Source organism: Leuciscus leuciscus (assembly GCF_965113295.1).
Source record: "Leuciscus leuciscus genome assembly, chromosome: 7".
Taxonomy (NCBI): Eukaryota; Metazoa; Chordata; class Actinopteri; order Cypriniformes; family Leuciscidae; genus Leuciscus; species Leuciscus leuciscus.
The window spans coordinates 42,386,264-42,408,516 of record NC_138731.1 but is presented as its reverse complement, the minus strand read 5'-3'; the positions used below and the strand labels follow the sequence as shown (position 1 = coordinate 42,408,516).

The 22,253-nt window shown below is 36.4% G+C and overlaps 1 protein-coding gene across 2 annotated transcripts in view; it reads right to left on the bottom strand.

Annotated features, from left to right (window-relative positions):
- The window catches only part of LOC309502295 (potassium voltage-gated channel subfamily H member 7), a 112,665-nt gene extending 96,492 nt beyond the window's left edge, over positions 1–16,173 (bottom strand). For both annotated transcript variants that reach the window (XM_082174621.1, XM_082174622.1), the window contains exons 1-2: positions 15,702–16,173; positions 14,019–14,249 (exon numbers count right to left, since the gene is read on the bottom strand). In XM_082174621.1, the coding sequence (XP_082030747.1) occupies positions 14,019–14,249; positions 15,702–15,777 (307 nt within the window). In that variant the 5' untranslated portion in view covers positions 15,778–16,173. The remainder of the gene's footprint in view (positions 1–14,018; positions 14,250–15,701) is intronic.
- Positions 16,174–22,253: the final 6,080 nt, after the last annotated feature.

Sequence of the window (22,253 nt, the reverse complement as noted above, 5' to 3'; positions counted from 1 at the left end):
GGCCTGGTTGAGTTAGTTAGTAGTGTGTTGAAACTGGTGGTTATGGTAAGGGGCGGGACATTTCCCAAACACGCTAGAAGCGCTCGACCAATCACAACACACTGATCTAGCCAACCAATCAGAGCACATTGTGCTTTTCAGAAGGAGGGGCTTCATAGAAACAGGAACTAAACAGTGGTGCGTTTCCCAAAGCTAACTATGATCACAAGTTCTGTCACTACCAATAGAGTTCAATGGAAATTGCGATCATGGTTGGCCAACGATGCTTTTGGGAAACGCACCCCAGAGCGTTACTGACAGACTGGGAAGAGACGAGCTGCAACAATGGAGAATATGAAAAAAATTATGTTTTTTAACATACAAGCATTAAAACCTGTTCTAGTAGAGCCCAAAAACAAAATCAAGACTTTGTAAGAGGGCATAATATGGCCTCTTAAAGAAATAGTTGACCCAAAAATGTATTTTAAATTGAAATTGAAATCAAATTGATTTTATCATTCTTTACTCATTCTCTTGTCATTCCAACCATATATTCTTTCTTTCATGAACTTATATCATTGGTCTGACTTGTAAAATGGTGCATTTTTTAACACAAGCAGCACAAATGAGATTTAAAGGGATAGTTCACCTAAATGAAAATTATGCAATCATTTTTATTTTAACTATTCATTTATAACTATTCATCGTTTTAACTATTCCTGTAGTCCTCGCAATTCTCATTACCACAATGCTAGGGGGAAAACATTCTTTAATGTAATGCAAATTTTTTTTTCAATTGTATTTAATTTGTATTATTTATACATCATGGACGTATATGTTGAGCTTCTTTTAAGCGTATTTAAATAAAAAAATATTATTATTTAATGGAAAGCAAATTGTATAATTAAAACAATGTTACAATGAAAAAAATATTAAATTTCTTTATCCAAAATATAAAATATGTACATAATATATGTTAAAAAAAAAAATCTTCCTTTTGAATTTAAGTCTGGCAGATGGGACAATTATGAGTGAATATCACACAAATGTGTCATTTGACTTCAAAAGACTTGCAAAAGTTATATTTACTATTTTTATTTTTGGTATTCTACCATAAAGTTGTTGTGTTTTCTACCATTTTTGGAGCTTATCAGAGAAAACTGTCTTCTTTGGTTGTAAGGAAAAGAGAAGGTTTTCTACCCAATGTTTTGTGCAATGTTGTGAAATTACATAAGAAACTGTAATTTTATCCCTTTAATGCTTTGAAAGCATTTTCATCTGTACAACAGATGATAAACTGTTTGTACTGTAAATGCAGAACACTGTACGGACGACACCTGATCTCGAAATAAACTTGATATGTTTTGAAAGATCTTTATTTTGATTGGCCGACCGCTCTCACTCTCTCTCTGCCAGACATGCATGCATCTGACCCAGCCAAGCACACGCCACCATTTCATAACAGATGCAAGGGTAACCAAAGAGGTGGCGGCCCTTTAATAATGCATGCTGGCCTTTCAGGAGCAACCATCCTGCACCTGCTGCTACACCGTCCCTTCAGAGCCTTCAGCTGTGCATGCAGGGAAGAAAGAGGAGGATAAAGCCCCGGGCCGGCCCCTTCACGGAGAGGACGGAGCGAGTGAAACCCAGCACCCTCGCTCACCACATGGCTCCGATCCTGGGGCGTTTCTGTGCAGAGGTGGAGCGGCCAGTGTCTCATTATCTCTTTATCTCTGGCACGCTCCATCAGTGTCAACTTTTGTCCTTTAAAGAACGCGTGACGTTTACGGGGCGCTCGTACTGACAGATGCCACAAACACATGCTTTGACATGTTCACGCCGGAGCAAACTCATGATAAAGACGCATTAAATGACGGTGAAATGCAACCTCTCCGACATATGCACAACACAAGTGTTTGTTTGGAGGAAGAAGCGTTTGGAGACTTGCCATGCCCACAGGAAAGTTTTACAGCTCAGACTATTAGTTTTATAGCACACTTTGGTAACACTTTTTTAAAAAAAACATGAACTAACAGTGAACAATACTTCTATGGCATTTATTAATATTAGTCAATGGTAATTTCAACATTTACCAACACATTTTTTTAATTCAGTGTTGCATTTTTTAACATGCATTGCAATGAACAATTAGATTTTTGGTAACGCTAAACAAGATTAAGAAATGCTTTAAAATATAGTGCTCATATAGTTCATGTTAGCTAATGCATTAACTAATGTTAACAAATGAGACCTTATTGTAAAGTGTTACAAGTATTTTATATCAAATCAAATCAAATCAAGTTTATTTGTATAGCGCTTTTCACAATACAGATTGTATCAAAGCAGCTTCACAGTATTAAATTAAAATAAATAATACAACAAAGTTTGTTTCAAGAGGAATTTATTGATTGATACATTTATATTAAATATCCCCAAAATATCCCCAACTGAGCAAGCCAAAGGCAACAGTGGCAAGGAACCGAAAAACTCCATCAAGTGACCTAATGGTGTCCTAAAACTCCATCAGGTGACCAAATGGAGAAAAAAAAAAACCTTGGGAGAACCCAGGCTCAGTCGGGGGCCAGTTCTCCTCTGGCATTTATGAGCTAGAGGCCGGATTGTAGTTTGAACTGTAGGATTATATGAATGCCTGGCTGAAGAGATGCGACTTTAATCTAGTTTTAAACTGGGAGAGCGAGTCTGAGCAACGAACAGTATCAGGAAGACTATTCCAGAGTTTTGGAGCCAAATGTGAAAATGCTCTCCCTCCTTTGGTGGTTCTGGATGTATGACCAAAAGCCTTGAATTTAGTGATCTTAAAGAGTGCGATGGATTATAGGGCGATAGAAGATCCGTTAAATAGACTGGAGCTAAGCCGTTTAGGGCTTTATAAGTCAGTAGCAATACCTTGTAATTAATACGGCCTTGTAATTAATATAAAGCATGCATTTTGAGATGTTTCTCCTAAACGTCATAACTTAATTAATGAGCACAGCAGCTCAAATTATTGTGGTCTTGAAAGAATTTGATGAGATATGTTTGAGTTAATATCGAGATTTTCATCATACACTTTGAAAATATAAGAAAAGTGTGACATATTATCGAGAAACTCCAAAGATTGCCGGAGCATTTATCTAAAAAGAAAAATCTGAAAGCAAAAGTCTCCAATTAATCTCATTGATGTCTATGAGGGAGAACTGAGATCATAATTTAATCATAAAATAAATGAATACTTTTATTCAGCAAGGATGCATTAAATTGATTAAAAGTGACAGTAAAGACATTTATAATGTTACAAAAGATTTCTATTTTCATATAAATTTCATCCAGTTTCCACTAAAATATAATGCTGTTTTATCATTGATATCTATCTATCTATCTATCTATCTATCTATCTATCTATCTATCTATCTATCTATCTATCTATCTATCTATCTATCTATCTATCTATCTATCTATCTATCTATCTATCTATCTATCTATCTATCTATCTATCTATCTATCTATATGTCTGTCTGTCTGTCTATCTATCTATCTATCTATCTATCTATCTATCTATCTATCTATCTATCAACAGCATCTATCTATCTATCTATCTATCTATCTATCTATCTATCTATCTATCTATCTATCTGTATGTCTGTCTGTCTGTCTGTCTGTGTCTATCTATCTATCTATCTATCTATCTATCTATCTGTCTGTCTGTCTGTCTGTCTATCTATCATTCTATCATTCTATCTATCTATCTATCTATCTATCTATCTATCTATCTATCTATCTATCTATCTATCTATCTATCTATCTATCTATCTATCTATCTGTCTGTCTGTCTGTCTGTCTGTCTATCTATCTATCTATCTATCTGTCTGTCTATCTATCTATCTATCTATCTATCTATCTATCTATCTATCTATCTATCTATCTATCTATCTATCTATCTATCTATCTATCTGTCTGTCTGTCTGTCTGTCTGTCTGTCTGTCTATCTATCTATCTATCTATCTGTCTGTCTATCTATCTATCTATCTATCTATCTATCTATCTATCTATCTATCTATCTATCTATCTATCTATCTATCTATCTATCTATCTGTCTGTCTGTCTGTCTGTCTGTCTGTCTATATGTCTGTCTATCTATCTATCTATCTATCTATCTATCTATCTATCTATCTATCTATCTATCTATCTATCTATCTATCTATCTATCTATCTGTCTGTCTGTCTGTCTGTCTGTCTGTCTGTCTGTCTGTCTGTCTGTCTGTCTATCTATCTATCTATATATCTGTCTATCTGTCTGTCTGTCTGTCTGTCTATCTATCTATCTATCTATCTATCTATCTATCTATCTATCTATCTATCTATCTGTCTGTCTGTCTGTCTGTCTGTCTGTCTGTCTGTCTGTCTATATGTATGTATGTCTGCCTGTCTGTCTGTCTGTCTATCCATCTATCTATCTATCTATCTATCTATCTATCTATCTATCTATCTATCTATCTATCTATCTATCTATCTATCTATCTAAGCACACACACGCAGTATATACAGTATCTTATCGGTCATGTACAGTCTATACACAGTATAAACTTTAAAGATTACTGGAACATTTTTCTAAAGAGAAACGTTTGCGACGCAGAAGACAAAAGCAAAAGTCTCCATTTGCTCTCCAATTAATCTTGTTGATATATAGACGAAACAAGTTATTACAGAGAATTGAGTTATTAAAAGTTTTTTGTATTGCTATGTATGTGAATGTCAGTGGTTGAAGGTTTAGTTTTTATATAGTACACGCAGAGTCCTTAATTAACTCGCGTGACACATGCAAGTAAAATGTGTTTGGCAGTTAAAATAAAACATTTAGGAACTGCAACTTGAGGTGGTTTATGTCAAAGAATGTTAGCCATAACATGCATGATTCAACTCAAACACACGAACCATCCTAAATAAATCATCGGTCGCAATCATGCCAAACTTCATCTAGCACATCTAGGTTAATGTCCTCGTGTAATATTCCTCACATTACGCAAGCACAGAAACACGAGGAACTAAATGGCGATGTGTCTTCACATTTTTCTGACAGGTGCAGTTTTTCCAGAGAGACGAGGACCGGCTCATCTCGTGTTTTCCACTGTGAGTGACACGGTGACCTGCGCTGTCTGTCACAAAAATGCGAGCGATGACATTGTCATAGGAACTAAAATACTTTTTTTTTTAAATAAAAAATAATGCAGAATGTCAGAGATGGGCCAGTGGTTAGTAAATGTGCTCTGACGGGTTGCGCAATAGTGCTTGTGTGCTGGTTGGAATCTCTTCATTTCCGGATCACACCGTTCATTTTTCCCATTCTTTTACTCTCCTCTGTTCAATTAAAATGACAAAAGCAAAAATACATTTTCATCCCTGATATAGTACATTTATGGCTGGTAAATTATCTCAAATCACTCACTCATCTTTAAGAAAGAGAGGTTTGATTTTCAGTGTTGAGTGTTTTTTTTGTTTTTTTTGTGTAAGTTTTGAAGTGAAAATATTGCAAATAAGATAGAAACTATTTCTCCTTCTGAAACACACATGGTCTCGGACAGAGAGCAGAGATGACAGAGAAAAGAGGCGTCATCTGGACTTATTGCACTTCACGAAATAATGATGAAGAAACACATGACATTTATAGTGAATTTTGTGGTGTTTGATATAAATGTAAACTATAAAAGCTGTTCAATGTTCTACTGTTGTAAACAAATGGAAAACAAAAATGTATAATGTGCAGTTCAAGTCCATTTAATGATAATAGAGACTATGTAATGTTAAATGGGAAAGGTTTTTCCATTTATCCTTTTAAGTCATACAAACTTTTCATTTATTACTGTAAAAGTATTATAATTGGCAGAGATCATGCTGTTTTATTGTATCTAATTGATATATTTTATATTTTCTTTTTTTTTAAGGTTAAGTGAAGCCCAGAGACTCCCAGTTTGAGCTCCGTCTGACTAGTAATGGATCCTGAATGCTCTCGACACAGGCTTCAGACACACACTGATCTCATTTCCATGGCAGAATAAGACGGTGAGGCCTTCATGCCCAAGATTATCATACATTCAATCTCTTTCTCTCTCTCTGGTATCTCCAGATGTGTTCTAGTGAGCTGCCTTGCTGTCTACCGCCTACATATCCAGCATCCGCTATAGGGCAGCATGGTCACTTAAAAGCAATTAATTTTACATTTCTACATAGGCAGAAATAGTATATAAATGGTGATCCTCACATGAAGCGTCAGTAGATTTTGGCATTACCTAAGCATACAAATATTCAGGGCACACAAATATTTGGTAAAATATAAGTTTTTATTGTGTTTTGGTATTAAAACATTAATCTTCCGTTTCATCCACTTTCTTGGATGTTTTCATGCAGCTTATAGCAATGCATTATGAGATTGCATTGTCTGTGAGAGATGCATGTAATGCTGTCAAAAATAACTTAGAAGGAGAAAATATATGCTTATATTATAATGACAAAAAAATGCATTAAGTTTGTAATAATATGTCAGTTCAGGATAAACTTGATGGTACAGACGGTAATATATAATAGGAGGATGTGCAATGTTAGAAGCTTTAAGTAAATATTGTGTGCGGCGATATTAATATGCAAATGTGCAAATAAGGACATTAACCCAGGGTTTAGGAATGTACAGTGTGAAACGACAGTTAATGAATACCCAAGATTAATTGTTAACCCCGGGTAAATTATAAGCAATGTAAAATGTGAAGCAAGATAACCCAGGATTCCGTTTACCCTGGGTTTAAAACGATCCAGGGTTAAATATTTCAATGTGAAATTAATGTAATAATATATATATATATATATATATATATATATATATATATATATATATATATATATATATATATATATATATATTATTTTTTTTTTTATATTATTATTAATTTTCTTTCTTTTTTTTACAATTTTCCATTGTGAAATTGATTCTCAATTTAATCGTTTTATTCCCCCCAATTAAAATAATCTTTCTATTTGTATGTCATTGGATCTATTTTATGCCAGAATATCTTATGGAAATTCAATTTTACATAATTGGATGTTCTGGCTGGTTGACAAAAATAAAAATAAAAAATAAAAATAAAACAAAGAAAAACATAATTTTTCTGGTTTCTGGATTTTTTGCTTGTTTTATTGTCCTGTCAAGCATATAAATTGCAAGAAATATTATTCTAATTAGTGGAAACAATTAAAATTTTTCATTAAAAAATATTTAGTAATTTGCATTGTGAATTTGACTTTCACAAAATATATGTATTCCACTAATAAAAATAAAAAAACATTCTATATTATGCTATTGGAGCTATTTATGTCAGAATATCTACTGGAAATGAAATATTCCATAATTTGAACATGATTTATAACACACACTATGCTCATCAGTATCCCTTCATTAAAAACAACTAGTTCAAACACCCGATCCTGTTCAGGAACGACACTACGAACAAGTGTATGGAAATAAATAAACATCTAGCATGTTCATCAGCTTTGCATGAGCGCTGTAATCCATCATGAGCCGGGAGTGAGGTGTCAGGACACACAGGTGTAACGACTCCATTAAGACCTCACACGAGATGACATCTCCTTATGCTCCACAACACTGATGTGACATCAGAGCCCATTACCCACAAACCTCTTCATCCACACCGTGCCCTGGAACTACTGAACAAACTCTGTTTACCAGGGGTCATGACAGCGGTGTGGCGTGATCGTGATGACTGTGTCACACACACACACACACACACACATTGATTTCCTTTCAAGGTGACTTAGGGATTGCAAATGAAATAATTTGTGTAATCATGTTAAAACTGTTTTCAGAGAACGCTGTAGAAACCACTTTCACAAACCATTTTTCATCAGGTCCTACTTCAGTAGATCAAGAATGTTATGATATTAAGGGTTGTTTTTTTAAGGCAGAACTTTGCCTTTTTATTGTATTACTTTTTGTTTTGAACTGAAGTGTTACGTAATGTAAAGCTGTTTTTGCTTCACATTATGTAACAAATAAGAAGAGAAGAGGAAAAAAAAGAGGTAAAGTTCCTGTCATTTGTGAAGTATTTACCCGATTATCCAAAAACAAGTCATCGCCATATGGTTATTTATGTCGAAACCATATTTTCATTGAATTTTCATCATTGTACTTCTGTTCAAAAGTTTGTGTTTGGTCTCTTATGCTCACTACTGATCCAAAAATACAGTAGAAACTATGATTTTGTGAAACATTATTACAATTTAAGTGTTTTCTATTGTAATATATTTTAAAATGTGATCAAATCTGAATTTTCAGCATCATTACTCCAGTCTTCAGTGTCACATGATCCATCAGAAATCATTCTAAAATGATGATTTGCTACTCAAGATATATTTATTATTATTAACAATGTTGAGCTGCTTCATGTTTATGGAAACCTTGATATATTGTCTTATGAATTCTTTGACAAATACAAAGTTCAAAAGAACAGCATTTGTTTGACATATAAATATTTTGTAACATTTGAAATGTATTTACTGTCAGTTTTGATCAATTTAATGCAATAAAAAAAATTACTAACCCTGAACATCAACGCATAGCGCCTAAAACTAACTTTCTGCCACACCTGCCAATCGCCAGTGACTTAAGAAAATGTACCAGCCATAAATATATTTACCAGCCATGAAACATAGATTAATCCTTATTAAAGTTACAAAAGTTATTCAGTCAAGAACAATGAGTCGTGATGTTTGATTAACATTAAAAACACACAGCAGCAGGAATATTGGGCTACTGTCACTTTAAGAGCTAATGCACAGATCCAATATACTGTTACACATGCGTTTTATTTCTCAGCTGTTTACGTTCACTTAATAAGACATAATTGACTATCTTATGTTTACAAGACGGGCATTTTGACATATTTTGTTTGAATATGTCTGTTCAAGCGCAAGAAGACGTGAAAGAGAGCTAGATTCAGTATTCACGCCGTCTGAGACGCGGATTTATGGGCGCGCGCTTCGGATGTTTGCGCACAGAAAACTTCCTACAGCGGGAGAGTAAAGAATTTAGTTCCCTTTCACGTCTTCTTGAGCTTGAATATTTAAATGAACAATTTTGCATTTTTAGAATTTATAAAAAATGGTACCAGATAAGAGATAATAGATTTAAAAATTGGGAACAAGGCCCACATATGTTTTGGGAACTATTAGAAAATAAGAAGTGTAAAAGTTTTGAAGAAATCAAAGAACAGTTTAGTCTGACAAATCAAGATTTTTGTAGATTTTTGCAAGTGAGGCATTATTTAGAGCATGATATAAAAAAGGAAAATTTTGACGTTGAGTTAAACATTATAAAACTCTTTATTTCCGCATACCAATCTAAACTAAACAGGAAATTAATTTCAAAGATATATTCAGGGATAGAAATTTTAAAAGGAGACGATACACACTACATAAAACAAAAATGGGAAATTGAAGCAAACATAAAATTGACGGATGAAGAATGGGAAGATCTCACTCAACAAATATGGAGAGTGACATCATCCTTAACTTGGAGGGAACATGGATGGAAAAACTTAATGAGATATTTTAGAACTCCAGCTCAGACAAAATATCGGGATAAAAGCTGTTGGCGGGGATGTGGGGAAGAGAGTGCAAATCATGTTCATATTTTCTGGAGTTGTCCTTCGATGGTGAAATATTGGATGGAACTTAAACAATGTATGGACAAGATTTTACGGATTAATCTCCCTTTCACTTTTGGCACATTTAATTGGGGAAGACCTAATTATGTAAGATAAAAAGAATCTGAATTGTAAAATGTTTAATATTATGTTACTAGCAGGAAAAAAGGGAATTACTAGGAAGTGGCTAAAGGTGGAAGCGCCAAGAAAGGAAAACTGGGTTGATGTGATGCATGATATATACATTATCGGTGTTCATTTCGTTTTGGGGAAAAAAGAAGATGATGTAGGACAAGATAAAAATTATGTATTATATGACCAAATGTGTATTTATGTCTTGCAACATCAATAAAAAAAAAAAAAATTGTACCAGCCAACCGCTGATTGACACCGTTTCATATACTTGCCAACACTGTTTTTAACACGCATCTGGCGCTTGGCGAGTGTTAATTTTAGTCCCTCTGCATGTTTGATTACCAAAAGTCTTATCAGATCCTACTTAATATTAGAGGTGCTTCTTCTCCTTAACAGGTCATCATCGAGGTGCTTTATCTATCTCAAATTTAATCACACCTTCTTTATAATTCATATCTTTCGATGAATAGCCAGCTCAAGGTTCCTGGCACAAGCTTGGGTCTCAGGTGAGCTATACGCAGATGATGTGATGCATTGTTAGCCCGTGTGTACAGGGTGTTGAATTTCACTCTCAGCTTGATAGCACTCTTTAACCGAACCTCTAATGATTCCTTAATGAGGCTCAGTCTGCTTTTCAGTCCCACTTTTATGCTAGCTAAAACGCTGCTTATTAATATCCACGTACGGGGGAAAGGTCTGTTTAAATCGCCCTACACCAGGTGCTATTAAAGTGCAGTATTCAGCTGAAACTGCAAAGGAGAGTCATTAAACAATGGTGTTAATATATATTCCCCAGCTAAAGTTCATTGTTAAAGGTTTTCTTTCTATCTGAGCAGGTACAACCATTGACTTTCTCCCAGTACATACACATTTCTAGACGCCATGAGTTATCTAGCAGTGGTATTCCAATGCACTATTACTGAGATGTGCTGCGATCTGTTTAAAACGTTGAAACTTACATTAGAAAGACAGTTTACCATGTATATTAACAGCCAGTATCCCTCTATGGTAAATTGCCAGTATATGTCAACCTGTACATTTCCTTGCATTCTTGCAATTAAAAGGGTCTTTAACTAAAAATATGCTGTTTTTAAGCCACATGGCATTATTATTTTTTTGTCTTGATATATAAAAACACAATGCTAGGGAGTTGTCATGGCATTTCTAAGGTTGCTAGGGTGTTGCTAGGGTGTTCTGGATGGTTGCTAAGAGGCCAAAAAATTCCAGCCCACTCTATAATATTCTGGTCTCTATTGTCTACCCAAGTGTATAAATGTTAAATAGTTAATGAATGTAATATAATGTTGTATGGAGCAAGTTCATGTCAGAATATCTAGTAAAAATGAAATGTCATAATTGGAACATAATGCAGATGGATACGGAGAGCTCATGTAAGGCACACTGGGCTCAGGCTCATCAGTACAGCATCTTTCCGTGTAACTGTTCAAACACTGTTAGCATAAGAGCTGATCTGGGCTCTAGCAGCAGGCGCTGGCGCTGGCGTGTGTTTTTCTTTAATCCTGTGTGTTTGAAGGGATTGGACAGGCTGAGGGCTGAAGTTGACTGAGTAGCTCAAGGCGGGTGTAAGGATGCCCACATTAGTGAGTCTGCTTCACTGCACACTTCAGCTGAAATCAGCTTTCCTCCCCACCAAATGAGGCGCTTACGATATTGTAGCAGAGACGGGCGAAAGAAGGGGAAAAAAAGGCAAAACAAAAGGATAAAAGGTAGAGAGGCCGTGTGAAAAAAGAAACACACTACTTGCATTTCGTGCTCTGTTCCTAAACCTAGCCTACCAAGACAGTATTTTAAGGTGTCATCCATTGCAGGTGGGAGATTAAACTGCTTATACAAATATATTGACTTCTCTCAATACCGTAAAGTATCAAAACTTGAGCATTTTACTAGAGATGTAACAAAACACTGCCCGGCCCAAAACAAATAAATAAAGAATCACGGTTTGTATTCAACTAGGCAATTGCTTAAGAGTCTGTGATTGGATCATTTTTGCAGCGATTATTATGTTTCTAGCATGTTATATGTTTGGCAACAGTTCTTCTAACCCTTGTTGATGGAGTGTGTAGCTTTTCATTTCTTAAACATCCATGTAGGACGACACATCATGGCCATATTCCAGGATGACAATGTCAAGATTCATCAGGCTCAGATTGTGAAAGAATGGTTGTGAGGAAGATTGAAGAATCATTTTCACACATGTATTGACTCCTCTGAGTCCAGACTTTAAATTCATTGAAAGTGTTTGGGATGTGCTGGAGGAGACTTTACAGAGTGCTGGACTCTTGCATTGTCAATTCAAGATCTTGACCAAAAATTCCTACATGGTTGTTTAAGAAATGAAAAGCTACACACTCCATCAATTGTGGTTAGAAGAACTGTTGTCATATAACATGCTAGAAACATAATAATCGCTGCAATAATGATCCAATCATAGACTCTTAAAGGGATATTTCACCGCTGGAAAGATGAATGTGTATTTAAATTGGGTCATTTATGTAGTAGAAATGTGAAATTATTTTAGAAGTTGGTGCCTTCTAGACTGAGAAAAGCCAGGACATGTATTTTTGGCTCATGTGGATGAAAGACAACAACTCCCAGAATGCACTTGCTTCAATGCCCTACGAGGACACTCCCAAGCCACGCCTCCCGGTTACAGAGGGCAGTATCGGAAGAAATGATACAGCTAGGCTACTAGTCGACTCGAAACTGAAAAGACGGCGTTTTATCGTGAGATCCCCCTATGGGCGGGTTGAACACATACGGGACGAGCTCCTCCTACTGGCTGGAGTCTCTCGCCTCTGGACAGAAAAGCCTCTGATGACGATAAATGATGATTTTTGCGTCATCTGAGTTTTTTTTCCAGACACACAATACAGAAATCTCTCGTCTCAGGGGGACATGAGGGAGGGAAGCACGGTCACTCGAGAATACTACCGGGTTTCTACTGATACAAAGCTTTAATGCTAATCGGTTTTGGCTATTTAAATCCAAACAGCGACTTTTTCTTTGACTTTTTCTTTTTCTTTTTCTTTCTATATTGTGTCACAATATATCGCAATACGAAAATGCACCAATATGTGTCATGGATAGCGACACTACTGTATGTATTGTGTAAAGTTCACCCAAAATGAAAGTTTAAATTAAGCATTAAATATGGTAAACCCAGAAGCATTTATGTACACTTGGTATCAGTTCAGTTTAGTAGCATTTAGTTCAACACCAAGCTCTACTGGAAACTATTTTTTCATTAAGTTTCAAATGCACTTCTTGTGAGACGCACTATTTTGTAGCATGCAGTCCATTAATGCAATATCCCATTCTGTGTAAACGGCCTCTTATGCCGATATCAGTCTGATTTTGGCATGATCCGCTTGACGTAGGGTGTCGTTGTGATTCGTAAACGACAATGGGCGTCAGGACACAATAATTGAAGAATCAATCGTTTCTTCTCGTATAGAGAGTCACCGCCGCCACATCTGCAACGCTTCATAATGTCACGACAGAAAGACTAGCATGTTTAATTTTTCCGTCACATCTGTGAAGTTGACTTATTACTACACAGAAGTAAGAGCACAGGAGCACAGAATCTCTTCCTTACACAGCCTTCAAACATGCCGAAACGAAAGAGACAACGATATTGGTGCTGCTACTGTAGGTGGAATTATTCAATGGAGGAAAGATTCGTGGAGCTCCTGTCTTTATGATGGTTTGTGTGTCAGGATGATGTTTCCTCGAGAGACAACCTGACAAAATGAAAAAAAGATAAATGCTGGAGAACGACAGCAGAGGTGCTTCAGCAACCCGGAGAGTACTGGAAAATAGCATTAGGCAAGTACAACCATTGTTTGTTTACACTCTTTTTTCCCAAAGTCAGTCTCTTCTCAGCAAAGACGGCAAGCGCTGATTGGTCGAGAAGCAGGGTGTAGTCGGACATGTTTTTTGTCCACGACATGACAAGAATTTATGAGTCAAAATTGCAGAATCTGACACAGTGACTATCGTAACAGACACATATATTGTGTAGTGTGAACCGGGCATTAGTGTGCAAGCAGTAGATGCTTGGTTTCGGAACAGAGCCATTCATTCTGTCTCTCTCTCTCTCTCTCTCTCTCTCTCTCTCTCTCTCTCTCTTTTACACAGAGTAAAACCGCCAACAGGAAAGCATGGGGTTGGACTCACCGTCCTTGCGATGGTACGTAATCTCCACTTTCCGTTCCTCTGACCCCAGGAGAGCCTGAGCCACCTGAGCAATCGCATGTCTCTTGGTTTGCTCTCCATGTAGGAAGTCACATGTACAGGGTTTCTGCATGACGTCCGGCCGCGAGAATCCCGTCATCTCACAGAATCCGTCATTACAGTAGATAATAGCACAGTTCTGGACCCGAGCATTGGCTATGATGAACTTCTTATCTGTAAACAACCAAACATCACATGAAATCAGGCTTGGATAAACGTTTGAGTTACGTTGGGTCACAGTTTGAGACAGTGTTCAGATCTCTTCTGACAGTAGAGGAAACTCATGTGAGATTTTTGTTCTGAGCAAAAGCGGAGATCCAGTTGATATCCAGTTCACTGCAGTTTAAGCAAAGAGATCTTGTGCAAATAAAACCAAATTCACATATAAGCATGAAATTCTGACTTGCATCAAACTGACCAGACAACAGTCTATACCAGTGATTCCCAACAAATGTGTACTCCAGGGAGCACTTGGAAAGATTTTAAAATTACTATTTTTATTGGATAGGATTTGGATTTGATATTAAAATAAATTCATCCGTCGGGCTTTCTCTGGTAAAGTTTCTCCATTATTGCCCCCAGAACTCTCAAAACTAATTAAAGACAAACAAGCTCAAGTGAATACATTTATTATCCACAACATTGATTGTTTTCAATTCATAAGTGAATAATAATAGTTCATAATTTTTACGATAATGCTAAATAGAATCCAGTATAACATGAGCTAACGTTAAGTCAAGTGTAAGTCAAGCAAGGCTGAGAAACAGTGACTGAGACACAATAAAAACATTTTAAGAGCATTATTTTTACTGCAACTGACAAACAATTGAAGTTGTATAGTTTCATATTTTATTTAATATTAATGACTTTTTAAATATTTTACTTCTATTATATTTTAATATTTTAATGTATTGTATTGTTTATTTTTATTATCAATGTAATAAAAACTAATAACATTTTACATAATTTAAATTTTATTGTATTTTAATGTTTTATTGTTTAATTGCATCATAAAATTTAACCTTAGATATTTGTGATATCAATTTAGTAACTGTACAGCTTATATAATGAGTGCTTAAAAACCTCTATGCCATAAAAATCCTCTAAATATGCTCCGAGCAGTCCAGATATCCCTGAGTTTGTGTGTAATCTTCAGAATGAGAGCATAATTCATCTAAACACACAGGCAGAGTATGTTATCATTCATGCATTACAATGGTATAGCTGCTTTGTACATTTAGAGTAATCTGACAGATGTATCTAAAGTGAAAACACTAAAAAGCCACAATGCTTTTCTCTCGTGACTCTTTATCAAATGCTATATCACATATAGGCTAATTGTATATACTAAGTAATCCCATTTATAATTTTTTTTTATTTGCAATAGTGTTTTAAACCTTATATAAAGGGACAATCGAGCATGCACAAAACTGGATAGTGAATGCGTTCAACAAAGCAACTGTTTACTTTCCTTAAATGTATAGGCTATAAAGGGTTTATGTGCATGTACAGTAAATATAGCACAGGTTCGCTATATTTGTCAATGTATGTTAATACTAGCACTTCCTTTATCATCTAAACGATATGGAGACAAAGAATCAAGAATGTTTGATTTGTAATACTTACTCTGTCCCTCGAATTTCCGTATTATTATTCCAAGAAAGGTATTCTGAGGAGCGACATGACCTCTCCGTACAGGCATGATTATAACAATCTTCAGCTGCTCGTCCAAAAAAAAAAACGCGAACCTCCTCAAAGTTATCGCTGCATCTGAACGGCCGCTCTTTGTCCGATCTCTCTCCACTTCCAGGGAGCTTTCGCTAGCGTGAACTCACATACGCTGGCTGTAGTCACATGCGTGTCGGAAACCTTGGCTGAACTCCTCGAAACCGACAGGCATCGGTGATGAGGAAGAGTCTGCTGAGATTGGGATGGAGAAGCATCGCTGTGTGTTGCAGAACGCGTCTGGAAGACTGTGTGTGTGTGTGTGTGTGTGTGTGTGTGTGTGGTGGTGAAGCGCCTCTAGGGGCTTTAACTGAGCTCCACCGCCCCGGGCTGAAACTAAACTCACCCCAGCGCGCTGTCAGCCTCAGCGGCTCTCATCTCCTCGATCATACGTAAAGAGGGTTGAGTTTGCGCGCTCGTGACTCCTGCATTCGTGGCCGTTTTTCTGAGCATCCAAAGTGTTCGAAAAAAGTAACCAGCTAACACAAATATGTTCTAAGAACGTTCAAGAAGGTTCTCTGAAGAACCTTCTTCTCTGAACTGTTCTTCAAGAACCTTCTCTGAACCTTCAAAACGTCCATTTAATTTTTTTTTTTTTTAAACATTCTCTTGATTATTCGAACGTTGAAAGAACAAAAACATTCCATTTAATCATTTTGCAAACGTTTGTTTGAATGTAACAAAATGTTACTTTTGAACGTTCTATAAACATTCTGAAACACGAGGCGCGTTCCAATTCGCGTAACTTCGTCTACTTGTGCACTATTCTATGCCGTTTTGTAGTAGCCTATAAATAGTGTGAGTAGTATGTTCACACTGAAAATTCCCAAAAGAAAAAGTGCACTTTAAATGGCTACCCAAATTAACCGAAAAAAACGATTGCGTCTGAAATCTCATACTTCCCAACTATAGCCTATAGCCTAGTAGGCGAAAAACAGTATGTGACAAAAGAAGAATGTCTGAATTACAGTAGCTATAAAAGTACCTGGATGACCTACTTCTTCCAGTGATATTCCTAAGAGTGCATATGATGACACTTTACTATCCCATGAGGCCACAGGAGAGATTTATGAATGGCAGTGAAGCGACGCAACTGACGCTGGTAGGTCACATGATAATGACAACATGGCGAATGTAGTATGTCTAAATGTCTAAATACATGTCTAGTATGTCTAAATAACATTCATAATACACATGTCTAGTATGTCTAGTACATGTCTAGTATGTCTAAATAACACTCATAATACACACATTCATACTGTATAGACAACGCTATCTCACGACCAATTTGTACGAATTAGTATGAGTGATTAAAAGGTGGCTAATTCATACAAATTCGTACGACCTCACTCTAACTCATAATTCTAAGGAAAAAAGACTGACTTTATATCTCGCAATTCTGACTTTATAACACACAATTGCTAGTTTATATCACGCAATTCTGAATAAAAGGTCAAAGAGAAAAATTTAGTCTCAATTATCTTTTTTATTTTTATTGAGTGGTGTAAACAAACTTCCATAATACTTGTATCCAAAACCAAAGTTCTAAAGTTTGTGCAAGACGAAACTCAACAGAAGATTACTAACAGAATTTCGCCTGTGGATTTCAATGGTTTGCACCAAGAGTTATATTAATGCCACTTTCTTTATTTGTTTTGAAAGGCAAAACATACTTAATTTTAACAAAAGTTTGCAAATATGCATTCAAATTTCATTTTTTTAAATAATATTTTTACTGTAAAAATGTAACAGATTTTTACTGTGACTTTTTGGGTTAAAATTCTTATTCTTATTATTAATATCATTATTATTAACAATGTACAGTCATTGTTTCGTGGCTAAGAATTGGCTAACTGTGGCACCAAATGACAATTTGGGTTGAACAAGATGAAGCAATTGTGCCTAAAAATGACCAATGGAAAATCCGTCAGATTGAAAGTCACTTTTTTTTAAGTCATTTTATCATTTAAAAATGTATCCTTAATTATGGATACATATCATAGCAGTAATGTATCAGCTCAAATCTTCTTAGCAGCTGCAATCCAGTGAACTGTCCATGGTCCTGAAAAGCCCTCCACAATATTCCCACTCTATATACCAGACCTATTTTATGTCAACCCGTGATACGCCGATTATAAACATGATGCACATTTACTGAATGGGCTTCTCTGCTGCTTTATGGGTGTCTGCATTAATCCATATAGCCTACTGACAATTTCAAGCTAATCTCCAGCTTGGGCTCTGTGTGTGGCTTCAACAGCACTTAAAAAAAGAAAGAGAGAGTCAGAAAGAAAGACAAAGCAGAATGGAGAGCTTGTCTTAGTGGAACATCTGTCCCAGTATTTCAGTGAGGGCTGAAAACCCATCTGCTCCATTGAGAAAAAAAAACAAGAGGATGGACAGCATTGAAATGCAAATAACAACTACAACAACAACAACAGAACCTCTTTTAGTGTCTGACCTGCTGCTCTTTTCCCAAAATGTCTTGTCAGATTGAAGTGTTTCTGTGTCTTTGACTGATTTTTTTAAAGGTTTGTTAATGTAATCTCCATAATATCTCCTTTGTTTCTCATAGACAGCATTGAGAATGGAGAGCAAATGGAGACTTCTGCTTCTCTGCTTGTATCAAGTCAAGTCACCTTTATTTCTATAGCGCTTTATACAATACAGATTGTTTCAAAGCAATAGTAATAAACAGAGTCAATGATGTAAACATGCACAATTCTGCTGTTAAGCAACTCTGAAAAGACAAGTGTCATTATTTTGCTCAATTCAGTTCGGTGTTGATTCAGTAACAGTGTCGATGTTGCAAAATGTATCAGTTATGTAACAAATTTGATTCAGCTATAAAGCAGCTCTACATAGTGTTATCATTCAGCACAATTCAGTTCAAGTTTTGTTCTCATCCAACATCTCAAACTGCAATTATTTCTCACCAAATAGACTGGAATTACTATCCACATTAATTTACAAAGTATACGTAAAATAGCACAGGGTTAATGATCCTAAAAGACATTTGAAAAGTCCTTAAAAATTCATTAGCCGAACCATTGGAGTTTAAAGTGTTTTGATAGTCTTCCTGTTCAGAGTTTAATTGCGTGAGGAATTCACAGCGATGATGATGATGATGATGATGATAGAGGTGATCTGGGCTCTGGATACTGATAACAGAAAACAGAAAGTGTAGTGTTGCTATAGTAACCGCCTCAGACAAACCCTATTTCTGTGTGCCGATTTAGCGGCAGCTGGGAAATGTCATTTTTTTTTTGAAGGCTGGATTCCCTCTACCCAAACCTTTTGTTTTGACTTCCTGTGGGGGAGTTCAGGTCTTAATTGGGGGGGGGGGGGGGTCAAACCCGTGTGTAATTCGTACCCTGAAGCGAACGACTCAACCGCAGGTGTCAGTGTGAGACTCACACAGCTGTTGGAATGTGTCATCAAACATGGCAGCAGCTCAGAGTTACTTCTCACACGTCTGCTATTAGAGTCTGCATGATTCTCAGTGTCTTTTTGATTTGTTTCCGTTCGTATGAGGCAGGACATAATCTTTGCATTTGCTTTTAATGTCCATATCCTGCGGTGAATCTTAGGAACATAAGAATGTGCATGGATGCATTTGTTGAAAATGTATCGCATATGCTGAATATATTATATATTAGTGCTATATATATACCGGTATGTTAGATGAAATTAGTTGCGATTAATTGGTTTGACAGCACTAATATATATATAATATAAATATATACAGTATATATACACTCTCTCTCTCTCTCTCTCTCTCTCTCTCTCTCTCTATGTATACATACTGTATATATGAAGAGTTCAGATGCAAAAGCCTCTAAATGCCATCTGAAATTTTCTTATAGAATGATCATTTTTATCAAGCTCGTATATTTAAATTCAATAAATGGCAATGAAGATTACCTATTAATTGTCATTTAAGTGAAATTACTGAACTTAAATACACAAGCTTGATAAAAATGATCATTCTATAAGAAAATTTCAGATGGCATTTAGAGGCTTTTGCATCTGAACTCTTCATATATATATATATATATATATATAGAGAGAGAGAGAGAGAGAGAGAGAGAGAGAGAGAGAGAGAGAGAGAGAGAGAGAGAGAGAGAGTTTTAGAACCATAAATTAAATGAAAGAACACTATAATATGAAATATTTATTTATTTATTTATTAATACATCATTGTGGTATTTGTTGAGATACTTTTCATTTGTGCTTATTTTATAAAAAAAAATTTAATCAATGTATAATGATAACAATGTCACAATAAAAAACAACTTTTTAAATTTTCTTGATGCAAATTATAATCTAAATATCTATAAAATATACATAACATTTTGACATTGTAAAATATATAATATCTACTCTTCTTAATTTGGGGTGAAATATGACCTGGTTTTAACAAGGAGATGATTCTAGAAAGTGAAACCTGGATCTGGATTGTCGTCATCCTTGGATGCTTCATGAAAGCCAGCACAGTGCAGCCACTCTAGAAGTGGTTGTTTCTGAAAGTACAGACAGTTTCAGAGCCATGATCGCTTACAGCTTTTCTTCCGCTGACTGATATGAGCTCTAAATCTGCTGAGCTGTCAGTCATGTGGAGACACGGCAGGTCTCCAAAGATCTGAGAGGCTGCAGTTTACCTAATAAAAGATTATTACTCTGAGGCATTGAATGAGAGAGCATGTGTTCATTTCAAATTAAACAGTGCATGCTGTGCAATCAGACTGAAATGATCAGGAGTCACTGGAATCTCACTTATGGTAACGCCCCCTTTTCTTCATACTCTCTGTTTGTCTTTGACATCTTCTGAGGGGTTTGATCTTCTCATGTGCGATCAGCTGATACCTGAGCTGAACATGAACTGATGAGGTTAATACGAGCTAAATTGCATGATGCACACTCGCCAGCATCCAGGACTGTTGAGGTTATGCCAGGTGAAGAGGACGTTACTAATTGTGCGTGTGTGTGCTTAAATGATGCATGGTGTGAGAGATGACCTGTTATGATTTACTCCCCATCTGGACGAGCAGCATTAACCTCAAAGGAAATGGACCATTTCAGACACTCCAGGTGTTTGATGTGGCCATATTTCTGATAAACTGTGTATCATCTTTGCCTTGTGCACTGAAAATGAGCTCTGGCACATGACAGCTTGACTGAGATATCATCCCTGAAAGCAGAGAAATTGTGATATTGACTAAAATGTGTGTCCGAAAGGATGCATGTTGCTGGGAAATGTAGTCTGCAGCCTTCATGGCCTGAGAAGTAAAGATAAGCACAGTTTGTGTCCACCATATTTTGTTGAAAATGCTTGGAAACACTAAAATTCAATAGAAAATGTTATCTAAAATGATCGGTTTTACCTAGGGGTGCCTCAGGGCTCAGTGCTGGGACCACTTTTCTTCTGCATCTACATGTCATCACTAGGATCTGTCATCAGAAATATTGTTTTTCCTATCACTTCTAATGCTATGCTGATGACACACAACTCTACCTCTCATTCCAGCCAGATGATCTGACGATAGCTGCTTGCATCTTCTTGCTGGATAAAGGACCACCTTCAACCCAGCCTTGCAAAAACAAAACTGCTTGTGGTCTCAGCCAACCCAACACTCCATCACAACTTCTCCATTCATTAGGTTTGTCAACATTCAAAATATTAATATTAAAAACAAATTCTCTTAGCAATGCCCTGGAAACCACCTAAAATACCCTAGCAACGTCCTGGCAACCACCTAGCAACATATCAGCATTGTGAGCAGGCAAACACTGCTCATGTTTCGTTCCGAAAACGACTGGAGCTGACTTTGCTGTTATCTTTGCAGTGATAGAGTCAGTGTTTTCCCTGCGTGAGAGAGCTTGACTAGTCTCTATTGCTCTTGATTGTTTCAAAAAGCTTCAGTTTTTCCCAGCGACAGGCTGCCATGGATCGTTCATTTCCCTTAATCTGTGGGAATGAGGAGCAATTGCCGAGCAGCAGGAGAGAGGAGCAGTTAATCCAACTCTCACTCCAGGGAGCACATCTATAGCTGCACCCTTCTCATCTGATGCGTCTCCCTCTCCTTCACCTCAATCTCTCATTCTCTCTCTCTCTCCTTCGCTCCTGTCCATCACGATTAGGGTCAATGCCATCAGCCTTTTCAATAGCGATGTTTATCGCTCTCTTTGCCTTCCATCCCTTCATTCTCCGCCCAGTCATGTTTTCACACAGCAGTCTGGAGTTAAATGAAAGGAAAGATGATTGAGATTGTGTTGTCAAGTTTTTGCTTTCCGTTCAGATAAATCTAAGCACATGCAACAAGCATGTGACGTCGCTTTCTGTTGCCGTCTTTTATAAAGGCAACACTCTTGAGGCTCTTTTTCTGCTTGCATAAGAACACAGTTTACTGTTGCATGACATCACGTTGCTTGTTGCTTTAATACACTACTGTT